We start from the raw sequence: 14,748 nt of genomic DNA, 5'->3' as shown, positions 1-14,748 counted from the left end.
TTAAATTGATAACTTCAGCAGACAGCTGAATTGCGTTTTAAAAAATGTAGCAGCGAATGTAACAGAACTCGCGACGGATTATCTACGCTTACCGTTACGCTACCAGCAGTCATGTAGATACAGTAGCTCCAGAAGTCAACAATAGTTCCTCCAGAACGCAATAGACTAGCTCAAATTGAATGGAACATTTCCTATTTAAATTTCTGCATCCTACTCTGTTGGCAGTTACGTGATTTTATTTCGGTGATTACAAAATAGAGTCGTATGAATGCACTGGGTAGCCGCGGCAGCTAGTTCAAAAATGGTTCAAATGGCTCTGAGCGCTATGGGACTCAACTGCTGTGGTTATAAGTCCCCTAGAACTTAGAACTACTTAAACCTAACTAACCTAAGGACATCACACACAACCATGCCCGAGGCAGGATTCGAACCTGCGACCGTAGCGGTCGTGCGGTTCCAGACTGTAGCGCCTTTAACCGGTCGGCCACTCCGGCCGGCGCAGCTAGTTCATGGTGATTCGGTCAACCAAGTAAATGAATGTACTTAACATGCTGCAAACCACTACAGGGAGCCTGTGTGTCATAATTCTCATCGAGTGTGCCGCAACAGTGTTACTTCTCTACCAAGTAGACGTTAGGTTGAAACACAATAAAGTCAGGAGGGGCGAAATGTGGGATCTCTGACATCAGTAACCTTTCTTATTCTAGTTATTTATTTCTAGTGACGAAACAGACGCTATGAAGGGTCACAGGACACTTATTCCATCTTTTATTTGAGCTTCTGTATGTCGATAAAATAGGTTCTGGACTGGAAATGCAACCCAGACCGCCCTTAACGCGGAATTTGAACCCTTCGTGACAATACAGCTCGACTACTATTTGTTGTTTGTTCAAAACTGCATTTTCATTCGTTGTCAACACTAACGATATCTGACGTTTTTGACTCCCAGTGAGACACAGAACTATTTGAGAGACCACTGTAAATTCAAGGATGTTATCCCGAGCTGCTGATGGAGAAAAATTCGGTAGCCGACATCTCTTTGTGTGTAGTCAACAACGATATGTGTGGGGTTCGAGTCCCAGTCAGCACTGAACTCTTCGTCATATTATTTCTAGTTCAAACATGGTCACATGTCCCTGCTGGTGTAACAAACCCATATTTAACGTTCGTTTTCTCTAGAATATAACAGCGGTAAGTGCTCGGTTGGAGTCCTGGGAAGGAAAAAAGTAATGTTTCGTCTCGTCATTTCAGTTAGAACATCTAGCTACTGCCGAGAAATTCCGATTTCACAGTTGATTGTGCTTCGATAACAATCCGATTAGGTTCTGGGTTCGAATCCCTGTCCAACACAAAGCTTTACCTCACGGCATTTCAAGTAAGTGAAGAAGCAATATTTAACATCTCTCGTTGTTCGTTAACAAGGACAATAGATGCTGGGTAGGAATTCGCGTCCGTTAAAAATTTTTACGTTATGTAATTTAAAGTTGATATTTGCTAACTGATACTGTCTAAAATCGAGGTATATCACTCTCTGTATGCCTAGTCGGGAATGACTGTTAGATTCCGTCAGTCACGAAACCTTAGTCCCCATGACCTGGGTTTGAATCCATATGCAGAACGCGGCGGTTCGTCGTGTCATTTGAAGTTCATACATATTCTCAACTAGCTGCTAGTGAATAACGTAAATTTTTAATGTCATTTTGTGGTAAATAACAAGTACGATATGTTACTTTGAAGTGTATACCATGAATACGACGAACTTACTACGTGCATTACCTATCTGACGTAATAATGAGAGTGGTAACATTTCAGGTATATCATTTATTGCAATAAATGTGAGCTTGCAAGCGTTAAGGACAGTCTTATCTGTGATAAGGTGTTCCCTGATACTTGCAGTATCTTGGTATTACTTTACATCTCGAGTTATTGCGATACAAAGCAGTGTTTTCTAGTGGTGACTTGTTGTAACCATTTTCAATAGTCAAACGACTGTACCAAGGAGCGATTATAGGACCTGCTAGACAGCTGCGTTATGGGGGTTGCATGCGAATCAGGCGAAATGCAATTCATGTCGTTCGGATACTTTAGAGCACGACTGTACATACGTAGTCGACAAACGTGCAGATGCAGAAGCTACTTTTTATCACAACATGCTGATAAATGTTCTTTTCCTTCATTTCGAGAGTTTTCTGTGGACGTAAAAGTGACTACATGCATCTGAAAATGTTGTGATTAGGGTAATTTTATATCAACTGATGCTGATTTTGAGTAAGTATTTAAGGAAACCGAACAGCTAAAGTGATCGGTCTCCTATCCGACCCCAGGGCAGAAGCAGTGTGCCCAATCTGTCTACTTATGGAACAAATTCTGAACGCAAGTGTATGTAATGTCGAAGGAATACTGCATTTTCCCTCTGAATAACACAGGCACTGCAATACCGTATTTATCCATCGACAGCGGGCAAGAGACTTTCAGCTCTAATGTCTCCCCTGTACGGGAATATACATAATAAATGTACGAGCGCAGGTTGTAAACATATGTTTGACCAGATATGCAAGTTTGGGTCTCGAAGTGGGTCGTGCACGGATAGCCTTATGGTACCGGCACGGTAGCTTAGCGTGTTCGGTCACAGGGCTGAAAAAAAAAAAAAAAACTGAGTGAAGGAATCAAACATGAACTTGAACGGTTGTCATGTGATGTCCACCACGATCAATAACGAACAAAATGAAAAAGATGCTAAGACGACCGCGGGCGACAAGCGGGAAATTCCGATTCGAGTCCCACCCCGGCACAAATTGGCGTCATTCCATTATAAAGCTGATGATTGTCCATATTTGCAACTGCGAATATACTTCATTGTACCTCAATTTTTACCCCACCGTGTACAGTCATTGTGCTAGCTGTAGTACTTGCTGATTTCGTGTGCTTTTTTACAACCACCCTCTGCAATGCACGAAGGTGCCCGTCCATCAGTACATCATGTCTACCTGGTTTTGGTTTAGCTGTGGTTCTTTCTGTTTCGTCGAACAGGCCTCGGGAGGCCCAACGGTACCGCCCGATTGCCGTGTCATGCTCAGCCGACAGGCGTCAGTGGATGCGGATATGAAGGGGCGTGCAGTCAGAACACCGCTCTTGTTGCTCATCATCAGGAGTCGACTCGGGCAGCTTAGAAGGGTTGATACAGGGTGTTTCAAAAATGACCGGTATATTTGAAACGGCAATAAAAACTAAACGAGCAGCGATAGAAATACACCGTCTGTTGCAATATGCTTGGGACAACAGTACATTTTCAGGCGGACAAACTTTCGAAATTACAGTAGTTACAATTTTCAACAACAGATGGCGCTGCAAGTGATGTGAAAGATATAGAAGACAACGCAGTCTGTGGGTGCGCCATTCTGTACGTCGTCTTTCTGCTGTAAGCGTGTGCTGTTCACAACGTGCAAGTGTGCTGTAGACAACATGGTTTATTCCTTAGAACAGAGGATTTTTCTGGTGTTGGAATTCCACCGCCTAGAACACAGTGTTGTTGCAACAAGACGAAGTTTTCAACGGAGGTTTAATGTAACCAAAGGACCGAAAAGCGATACAATAAAGGATGTCTTTGAAAAATTTCAATGGACTGGGAACGTGACGGATGAACGTGCTGGAAAGGTAGGGCGACCGCGTACGGCAACCACAGAGGGCAACGCGCAGCTAGTGCAGCAGGTGATCCGACAGCGGGCTAGGGTTTCCGTTCGCAGTGTTGCAGCTGCGGTCCAAATGACGCCAACGTCCACGTATCGTCTCATGCGCCAGAGTTTACACCTCGATCCGTACAAAATTCAAACGCGGCAACCCCTCAGCGCCACTACCATTGCTGCACGAGAGACATTCGCTAACGATATAGTGCACAGGATTGATGACGGCGATATGCATGTGAGCAGCATTTGGTTTACTGACGAAGCTTATTTTTACCTGGACGGCTTCGTCAATAAACAGAACTGGCGCATAACGGCTTCGTCAATAAACAGAACTGGCGCATATGCGGAAACGAAAAGCCCCATGTTGCAGTCCCAACGTCCCTGCATCCTCAAAAAGTACTGGTCTGGGCCGCCATTTCTTCCAAAGGAATCATTGGCCCATTTTTCAGATCCGAAACGATTACTGCATCACGCTATCTGGACATTCTTCGTGAATTTGTGGCGGTACAAACTGCCTTAGACGACACTGCGAACACCTCGTGGTTTATGCAAGATGGTGCCCGGCCACATCGCACGGCCGACGTCTTTAATTTCCTGAATGAATATTTCGATGATCGTGTGATTGCTTTGGGCTATCCGAAACATACAGGTGGCGGCGTGGATTGGCCTCCCTATTCGCCAGACATGAACCCCTGTGACTTCTTTCTGTGGGGACACTTGAAAGACCAGGTGTACCGCCAGAATCCAGAAACAATTGAACAGCTGAAGCAGTACATCTCATCTACATGTGAAGCCATTCCGCCAGACACGTTGTCAAAGGTTTCGGGTAATTTCATTCAGAGGCTACGCCATATTATTGCTACGCATGGTGGATATGTGGAAAATATCGTACTATAGAGTTTCCCAGACCGCAGCGCCATCTGTTGTTGAAAATTGTAACTACTGTAATTTCGAAAGTTTGTCTGCCTGAAAATGTACTGTTGTCCCAAGCATATTGCAACAAACGGTGTATTTCTATCGCTGCTCGTTTGCCGTTTCAAATATACCGGTCATTTTTGAAACACCCTGTATGTCCCTCATAGACTAGTTACTCAGGTTAAATCCAATGACTGGTCGACATTCGAACTGACCGAGCCATCCTGCTGTTACTGTTTCTCTACTGATAAAAAAAAAAAAAAAAATCAAGGCCGGCCGTAGTGACCGAGCGGTTCTAGGCGCTACAGTCTGGAACCGCGCGACCGCTACGGTCGCAGGTTTGAATCCTGCCTCAGGATGTGTGTGATGTCCTTAGGTTAGTTAGGTTTAAGTAGTTCTAAGTTCTAGGGGACTGATGACCACAGCAGTTAAGTCCTATAGTGCTCAGAGCCATTTGAACCATTCTGAAAAAACAACTATACTCTCCGCCACCTTTTATACTGGCGGGTCCGCCAGACGTCAATTTCACATTACATAGTGGTGTCTGGATACTTTTGATCAGATAGTGTATATGGATCTACTGGACATTCCTCACCAAAAACTGATTCTTGGAATTTCGTTAATGAATATTCTCGTAACAGCTAACTCTGCCTTATTTCTTTAAGACTCTGTCGTGGATCAAATCAATTTGCGGCCATTTCTGCTGACCTCCTGCCTACAGATTCGAAAGAAGGAGGGAAGAAAGTTTATGGTTTAACTTCCCGTAGACGGAGAGTCACAGGCTCGAAATGGGGAACGATGGTGAACAAAATCAGTTGTCTCTTTTTCAAACGGATCTTCCCGATATTTGCCGTAGGCTGCTTTAGGAAATCTGTACTTGAACCGCCGTCCTACGGAACTGGAATCCAGTGTCTTATTACTGAGTCATATCGATGTGTTTTAGATTTGCAGTTCCCTGTTACTTGAACCAATTTGTATTTACCCTTATACGCTTAAAATATTTCCAGATTGTTTCTGTGAAGCAGTTATATTCTTGACGAGTTATCGTTTCTAGAAGCACACCATTTGCTTTACTCGTGTGGCTATGTGATTCTTGTGTGTCATGTCACTATAAATTTTTACTCGCAGGTATTTGTCTACTTGCATTATTCGCTACTATGATAGCAGATACTGCACTCATACGAAGAAACTCCTATGTTATGGACTATGACCTGTTGGGAAATATCGAGTCAGACCTAAATAATATATCTGTTCAGTTTTCGCCGTTAAGATCTACCTTAACCTAACTTACGCTAAGCTCAACACATACACTCATGCCCGAGGGAGGACTCGAACCTCTGACTGGGGGAGCAGCGCGGACCGTTACAAGACGCAGCTGTGGAAATATAGTCTCAATTATGCGACTGGATTCGTGATATCCTGTCAGAGAGATCACAGTTCGTAGTAACTGACGGGAAGTCATCGAGTAAAACTGAAATGATTTCTGGCGTTACCCGTGGTAGTGTTATAAGCTCTCTCCTGTTCCTTGTCTATATAAATGAGTAAGGAGACAATCTTAGCAGCCGTCTCAGGTTGTTTGCCGAAGATGCTGTCGTTTATAGTCTAGTAAAGTCATCAGAAGATTAAAATAATTGCAAAACTATTTAGAAACGATATCTGTATGGTGCAAAAGTTGGCAATTGACCCTAAACAATGAAAAGTGAGAGGTCGTCCGAAAAATACTAAAAGGAGTCCGTTGAACTTCGCTTACACGTTAAATCAGTCAAGTCTAAAGCCCTCAAGTTCAACTAAATACCTAGGAATTACAATTACGAACAACTTAAATTGGAAAGAACACATAAAAATGTTGTGGGGAAGGCAAATCAAAGACTGAGCCTTTTTTGGCAGAACACTTAGAAAACGTAACAAATCTACTAAAAGGACTGCCTACACTACGCTTGTCCGTCTCTTTTGAAGTACTGTTGCACGGTCTGTGATCCTTACCAGATAGGATTAATGGAGTCGAGAAAGCTCAAAGAAGAGCAGCACGTTTTTATTATCGCGAAATAAGGGAGAGAGTGTCACAGACATGATACAGGATTTGGGATGGACATCATTAAAACAAAGACTTTTTTCGTTGTGGCAAAACCTTTTCACGAAATTTCAATCGGAAACTTTCGCCTCCGAATGCGTAAATATTCTTTTGACGCCGACCTACACGGTGAGAAACGCTTATGTATTTGCTCTTGTACCTCCTTGTTGGTTCCCCACACCACAATACTAAGGGCAAATAGCAATAACGTCATCTCCCTTCCTCTATGAGCTTCTTTTGTCTCTTTCACAGTTTCATCCATTAACATTATAAATTCCTTGTCTCAACCTCATAACATTCCTAAACCAATCTGGAAAGATTTATAGGATGAACCAATAAATCAATTGTAAATCCTTCGAATTTGGGTCTAACCACAGCTGAAGGTTTTGTCATTCATTGCTTGCAGGATTTCCGTTGTTTGTTTTCCAAGTATTTTTCATTAACCCTGTGGAAGCAGTAAAAATTACCCAAAGTTTTACTGGTGACAAGATAAATTATTTTCTGTGGTGTATATGCTTTTAAATAAAGTAAGGTATAACATTCAGTGGCTATTCCCTAAAGTACCATATACAGTTTGATGAAAATGTTTATGTATGTTCTGATACCACATTTAAATTGAAAACATTGTTCAAAGTATCCCCGTTTGATTGTACATGAAATTCTATTTACTTATACTACAGTAAGTGGAACATTGTTTATTTGACTAGAATGAATTGAGGTATGTTGATAAGAAAGGTGTCAGTCTAAATATAATATGGGAATTTATATGTGCCTATATTGTGTACATGAAAGTAAGTAGGTAAAGTTCTATCTTGTATTTCGATAAGTGCTGTGTCAAGAATGTGATAAAATTGGAGCTAAATGAATAAATAAATAAATAAGTTCATAAAGAAGATAAATGTACACTGTGTAGATGCTTCACCAAGAGTCTTAGTGTTATTATGTTCACTTTGCAATATATTTAATTCTTATTGGTGTTTGTTCCTGATGATACAAACCAGTTCCAGGTGCACTGTGATTCACACAAATGCAATACAAGACTTTGTCTCATTGTATATAGTTTGGAGTGGGGTGCTACTTTCCTCTGAAAAGGTCTTCAACAGAATTGTTGGGAGCTATAAACAAATAAATTGACATTCTCTGCAAGTTAAAAAATAAATTAATATATATCTTTTTTTTGTCCTTCTGCAAAACACTAATTTTTTAAATTCAAAACTAAAATTCGAGTGAACAGTACAACTAGTAACAATACTCATTATAAACAGACTGTGGATTACTGTTATCCTTTGATAAATGTCAACACAAATATGTAGTCACTCAACAAGCTGTATTATCAGTGGTTAACGATTTTAACTGAGGAATCAACAACTATATTCAAAGTAGCAATGTTTCCATTAGTTCTGTTATATTTATTTTAATCTATGTAAGCTCAAGTAGTTGTAGGAGTTGTTTATTATCAAATAAATTGTTGAAACAGAAAACAGAATTAGTTTCTAACAATTGATTCATTTTGTTAATGTATACCTTGGCTTGCTCTACATTCCTAATTGCTTTACTTTTTGGTGAGATCTGTGTAACATGATGTGTAAATGAATGGATGAAGCTGGCTGTGCTGATTTGCCCTTGGTAAGGTTCCCAGTATGGAACATAAATGAATCATTGTTGCAATCATATTTTATTATTATATTTATAGATACAATAATAAAACCTGCTTCAGAGTAAAAATATGGCAAGGAAGTTCTGGTAGCATGTGAATTACTTAGGAATTAAGGGGGATCACTCACTGAATAGCAGAAGTGTTGAATTGTCAACAGACACACAAGAAAGAATGAGAAGACAAGATAGCTTCAGGACAAATTCTTTAACAGGATAGAGAAAAACACACACACACACACACACACACACACACACACACACACACACACACACACCATGCAGATACTCTTTGAAATCTAATAATTTATGGTTCTCAAATTCTTAATTGTAAGTAAATGGTGCATCTCTTGTGAAACTGCAGTTAATGAGTATCATGTGGGCAAGGCTGCAATGGGTAGGTTCGCTTACAGCTAAAAAATCCAGTAGTATACCAGTTCATAACTGTATGGTCTTTAACAAAGACATTTTGAGTGAGTATATTATTTGATGTAACATTGTTTATTAAGAAATGTGTGCATATGACAAATACATACATTTGAATTATCATTTTGGCAGACTGTCACACATTGTTAATGTCATATACACCCTGCAGGTACTAAGGAAGTTACCAGAATCATAAATAATTTGTTTGTTCTCTGAATGTGAAAGGGGTAATTCATATGACTTAAAGTTACTTTCTTATAAATGCCTGTTCATACAAACCTTGAGAGTAAAAAATTCTTTGTCACTGAAATTCAATGTAAAAAAAGGTCTCAAGCTATCATTCACCAGAAAAAAATGAAAAAAAGTTCTTTTTTATAGGAACAGTACCACATAAATAAAGTTTTCATGTGATTTTGTGAAACATTAATAGCCAACTTATCAGTCGGTGGATCAATAACCATTTCATTGCCAAACATATTACATGAATTTGGAAATATAGGTTGTACACATCTCACTTTATCTTTTGATCACCACCATTCAGTTCTTCCATAAAAAACAGTTTGATTTTTATCTTTCTTCAGTTCTGAAGAACACATCATAATATTTGTTTCTGTTAATGAAGAACTTATGTAGAAGTGTGCCCATAAATCATCAACACAAGCTACATTTCCTTTAATGAATATCTGCACATTTATTACAGGAATGGTTTTAATAGATAAAATATCTGATTTGCTGATATAACACAGGTATCTATGGATTTTATACAGTTGTGTATGTTGCTAAATATAACCAGTTTAATACACATTTTGTAGTAACTACTTTAAAAAACAGAACAGCAAAGAAAGTTCTGTATTGAAAACCAAAAAACAAAATGTGTAACAGTTCTCACCATAAAACAGCAAGCCTGCCATTTGAGCCTACTGACATATCAATTTAGAGACATATGTATAACAAAATATAATCCATGTACAGGTACTATAGCAACATTTAAAATGATAGCAGTGGTTTTTAATGTACTGAGGGACTGACTAGAAACATCTCATTATTTGCTTCAAAGTGTCATTATGTTTGGCAAGCTTACTGTGTAAAAATGTTGTTTAGTAATTGAAACAAGGTTTTTCTCAGTTATTTTTGAGTTTAGTATGGTTAAAAATAAATTCCATTTCATTGTAATGTTAACTTTAAAATGTATAAAGAGGTATTACAAACACATTGACATTATTATTTCACAAGCAAATAATCTCAACTTTTTTTAGTGTTAAGGCACATTTTATATAATGTCTAAACAGGATCTGAACAATTCAGATTGTCCCACAAAACTGATTCAAAAATATTCAGAACGGTACACTTTGTTAGATACAAAACGAGAAACCATTCAGTTACAGTATCTCTGAATAATAACTACATGAACTAAAGCACTTTATGCAGTCTTTCAAGTATCTTTTATTCTACAAGTCTACCATTTCTTTGGAGGCTGTGTTTTGAATTATCCATTTTTCTTAATTGCTGTAAATACATGTGGGAACGCCACCCACAGAATAAATATTAATGTCTTATGCCTGAAGATAATATGTTCACACACAATTCACAGAAATTATTAGTTCATTTTAGTAACTTGGAACTGGATCGTAGTTTGGCAGTTGAAATATCTGATGCATTAGCTACTGAGTCCTTAGCAGCACTGGCAGCAGTGGGACGCATAAAATTGGAGCTACGGTGGCTGACTCCAGCAGTAGCTCTCAGCCGTCCAGTGGGAGGTCCAACACTGCTTCCACTACTCGAACTGCGACTAGCAGGGACTGAAGAACTTGATGCAGGCCTTGGAGTACCTACATTTTCCTTGAAACTCGTACTCACTCCTGAAGTAACACGAGGCCTTCGAATTGTAGGACCAATGCTACTACCACTGCTTGAGCTCCTACTTGCTGGTACTGACTTGTGTTGACCTGAAGCTGATTTGAGCTGCACCTGTGTCAGTGGTTTCTTTGGAGTTGTCCTGCTGGCTGAGCCATGGTATCCAAATTTACTGGGGGTATACTTTGAAGTACTGTTCATTTCACCTGATTCTTTTCCAAGCTTTGTTGTCAGTGCTTTGATGGCCGTAGTGTAACCTGATAAATCACCACTTGATTTTGTTGTACCCCCACTGACACTTGAACGACTAGAAGACTTTGATAACTGAGGGGCATTTTTTACAGTGTTCACTGAGGTAGAACTGTTTAATGAGCTTCTTGAACTGCGAAGACTTGTTCTTGAATTTGATCGTTCAACAGTACGCCTTTTCTGCAATGGCTTTGTAACACTGGATTGTGAATCACTCTTAATGAGGTTATTAGACCTCAGAGGTATGATACTTCTTCGACCTTCTTGGTCAGAATTTTTAATATTTGAATGTTTGCTTCTTAATGAACTACTTCTACCAACAGGATGTCTGCTAAGATCCGAATGCCTTGTGCCTCTACTTTTAACTGCTCCAGTGTCTGTGTCAATTTTACTTGAATTAAATCTTCCTGGTACTTTAGAATATGATAATTCATGATGTGATGCTGAGTGATCAGCAGGTAGATCTGAAACCTGTGTCTGAGCAGCATTGGTGCTACTGCTTGTATCAGCACTACCACTGCTGTCAGCTCTTATTACATGTGCTGGCCGGGTTCTAATCCTGCTGCTTTGACAACCACCTGATAGGGATCGTGGTGAGTCAGTAATGTCAGGGTCATAATTACAACCAGAAGAAGTTCCATGGCTTGGAGTTTCTGAAATTAAACTTTGTGTTTCCTCAAAGCCTTCATCATTCATTTCATGCTCAGTGCGATTAATACCAGATTTGAGATGACCTGGACCTGATGCATTGATTCTTATTTCAGGTATGAAATCACTTTTTTGACGAGAATTTTGAGGAGATGCTGCAAGCATTTCTCCATCTGTTGTACCTTTCTCTGAAAATGAAAGTGCTTCAACTTTTGGTTCTCTTTCGCCAACAGATGCATATTTTTCAATATCTTTTCTTGACTTTGAAACAAAACTTCTCCTCGGATCAAGTTCCCTTTTATCTGAAAATTCAGATGAGCCACGAGTAAGTTTCAGTGCTTCTTCTACTTGTCTTGGTTCAATCATGCTTCGAATTCTCTCTCTGTTTGCAGATAATCCAGTTCTGGGACGCAGCCTTGTCTCTGTACTAGCACCATTTACTGAAATTTCAGAACTTCTGCTACTACCTTCTTCTGTTCTTGACTTTATACCATGATTGTCTGTTGTAGTCTTGTAATGAAAATTTTGTTTCTCTGGCTGTAGCCTGTCAAGATTTTGAAGCTCATCACTAACAGTTGTAATATCTGCCAGTGCTTCTTCTGCTACTTTGCCCTCATCTCTGGTAGCTCTCTGTTTCAGATTCTCCTGCCACTTCTTTAATCTGCTCTCTTTGTCATCCTGTGTGGGAATGGAACTCTTAAGGGAATATGATTGTACACGAAGAGTATTTGGTTTGATGATTTGCTTTTCTGGTACAATTTCTTGAGCAGCACCATCAAGTCTTCTGGCAGTATTTGTGTCTTCCCCATTTGTGCTTCCAGCTTCTTTGTCACTTGTATCTTGATTCTTTTTGTATCTTCTTGTCCTACGAGTCAAAGAAAACCTATCAAACTGACCATCTCCCAATATTTCTTCCTCATCTGCACATTCTGCTTTTCTGTTTCCAGTCAAATGTGTTTCCTTTGTGGCTGCATTTTCTGTAACCCTGTCTCCTCTGTATTTCTCTATTCTTTTGTTCAGAGTATCTCTGTCTTCCACAGCAATTCTCCTGCACGGTGTATCTGAGTTTGTTGTTAAATGCCTCGATAGTCTGTGGAACTGATGATCATCTGAAGTTGGAGAAACTGGAGACTGTCTTGCAGTGGTGTCTACTGAATCACTAGGCTCTGAATGCACTGTTCTGCTTGCATAATTTCTTCGTATAGCAGGAGGAGTTTCAATATTATCAGAATCAATTTCAACCTTGTCAGCAACACATGCATCCTCTCGGGTTTTTCGTAGACGCCTTGGCACAGTTGGTGGAAGTATCTGTTCGTCGTCAGTTTTGGTGTCTGGTTTTTCACTCACAATGGTCTTAAGGAAATCTCCAGGAACATCCATTGAATGCCTGTACTTTTGAATTAGCTGTGAACGTGTCATAAGTGGACTGTTTGGTTGGCTCCCTGGCAGAGCTTCAGTAGGCTCTGTAGTATTTCTACGTGGATGGCGCAGAGTAACCTCTGGAGTAGGACTTGTGATTTCTTCAGATGGATCATTTACATCACTTGGTCTTCGAATGTACAAGGTCAGTTTATCTTGTGCTGCCTCTTGCCCAAGATTTCCAATGATTCCCTTTCGTTTGTCTTCTTCTTTAATTGCCTGTAACAAAAATATTTAATTCAGAGGGATTGCATATGTAAAAAGAATCCTATCCGTAACACTTATTAAACATGTCTCAATACTGCATCAAGATTTCTGAAAACAGTAAAGCCTTAAAAGAATTAGCAGAAATAAGGAAGGAAATGCATATTTAAATAAAAGAAAGGAAATCACCATCTGTGAATACTGCAACACCTTGAAGGACTCATCGGTTATAAGGGAGGAAGACTGAAGTTCATATCCTGTTGAAATCAAGGCCATTTGAAACGGAACCCTAATCAGTTGGATGATGAGGCAGAAGAAAATCCAATTTGAGAACGCTGAGTGAAATAGTGTGCCATTTCTCTAAAGTAATTAGGGAAACCTGAAAAATCTAAATCAGGTTGGGCAGATGGGTGATCAGAGTCTCACTCTTCCTGAATTTCAGTCCAGTGTCTTAACTACTACTACAACTTGTTATATGATTCATTGGTAATGAATAAAATTTAGTACACATATGACCTACAGTCAAAAAAAGAAATGATGAAATGTGCAGATTAATAAAGCAGTACACCCAAATTCAATATTTTCCAAAGCTTTGATGGGCTGTGATATGAACCTCGATAGGTCACATTATCAAATTATAGGATTTGCACCTGTTTCTGGGGAGAGATGTTCTAGATAGTTTTTATCTTGGGTATATATTTGGTAGGATAAGCTACTACCTGACGGGAATGAGTAACAGATCAGTGAAATCGTAGATGTTTTCAGTAAGTGATTTGTAATGTCTCTTGGTAGGCAAGGAAAGAAGCAGTATTTGTTGTGCACACAAAACTTCAGCATACTTTATAGCTTGTGAATAGGTAATAACTTGCTGGAATACAGCTCCAGGAAAGAGTTAAGCAGCACTGCCCGCAGCTCTAAAATTTCCTTAATGTAATAGTCATTGTTCAGTTCACCAACAAGTAACAGCAAGTGGGATCAAACATGATACACAATGGCGCAACCAGTGTTCCTCCAGCACTATACCATCCAACACTCTCTTAGAAACAGCATTTATTACTGTAATGTCTCATACAATATCAATCATCACTATAGTCCAACATGACTGTCAAGTGCATTTACATCTGGTGGTATCTGGTTTGGCATTAATTGTATATTGAAGATAGATAGCTGAACACTCCCTTACCAGCAGACACTGGTGAAATGTCGGGGAACACATTGGTAGGCCTAACTCTGTAGCAACTGACACTCAGAATGAACCACCACGAGTCATCACAGTCAGGTGTATGATACCTTTGTTGTAATGTACTAACAAGTAAGATGACACTGTGGAACTAGGCTGCATGCATCATCTTTCATATAGAAAGGAAATGATTCATATCCATAATTTATCACTTGTAAAAGTCTTCACATAAATGTAAGCTTTGTTAACATCAAATGAATGGAATTATTGTGTCAATGAAAAACTGATGTAAGTAGTCTAAGGCTAAAAAATGGGAAAGATCTAAGAAAACGTACAGATAGAACAGAAGTTTGATTCAATGAACATACAAGAAAACATTGAAATTAGGCTATTGTTCTCAATATCAGAATGCAGATTTTTTAAACCGAATGAAATAAATTTGAATG

At 39.4% G+C, this 14,748-nt stretch overlaps 1 protein-coding gene across 2 annotated transcripts in view; it reads right to left on the bottom strand.

Moving 5' to 3' along the window:
- Positions 1-8,800: 8,800 nt before the first annotated feature.
- LOC126471458 (uncharacterized) overlaps positions 8,801-14,748 on the bottom strand; it is a 1,143,134-nt gene continuing 1,137,186 nt past the window's right edge. For both annotated transcript variants that reach the window (XM_050099649.1, XM_050099650.1), the window contains exon 24: positions 8,801-13,137. In XM_050099649.1, the coding sequence (XP_049955606.1) occupies positions 10,351-13,137 (2,787 nt within the window). In that variant the 3' untranslated portion in view covers positions 8,801-10,350. The remainder of the gene's footprint in view (positions 13,138-14,748) is intronic.

Source organism: Schistocerca serialis, chromosome 3 (assembly GCF_023864345.2).
Source record: "Schistocerca serialis cubense isolate TAMUIC-IGC-003099 chromosome 3, iqSchSeri2.2, whole genome shotgun sequence".
NCBI classification, from domain to species: Eukaryota; Metazoa; Arthropoda; class Insecta; order Orthoptera; family Acrididae; genus Schistocerca; species Schistocerca serialis.
This window is presented reverse-complemented; position numbering and strand designations above follow the sequence as displayed.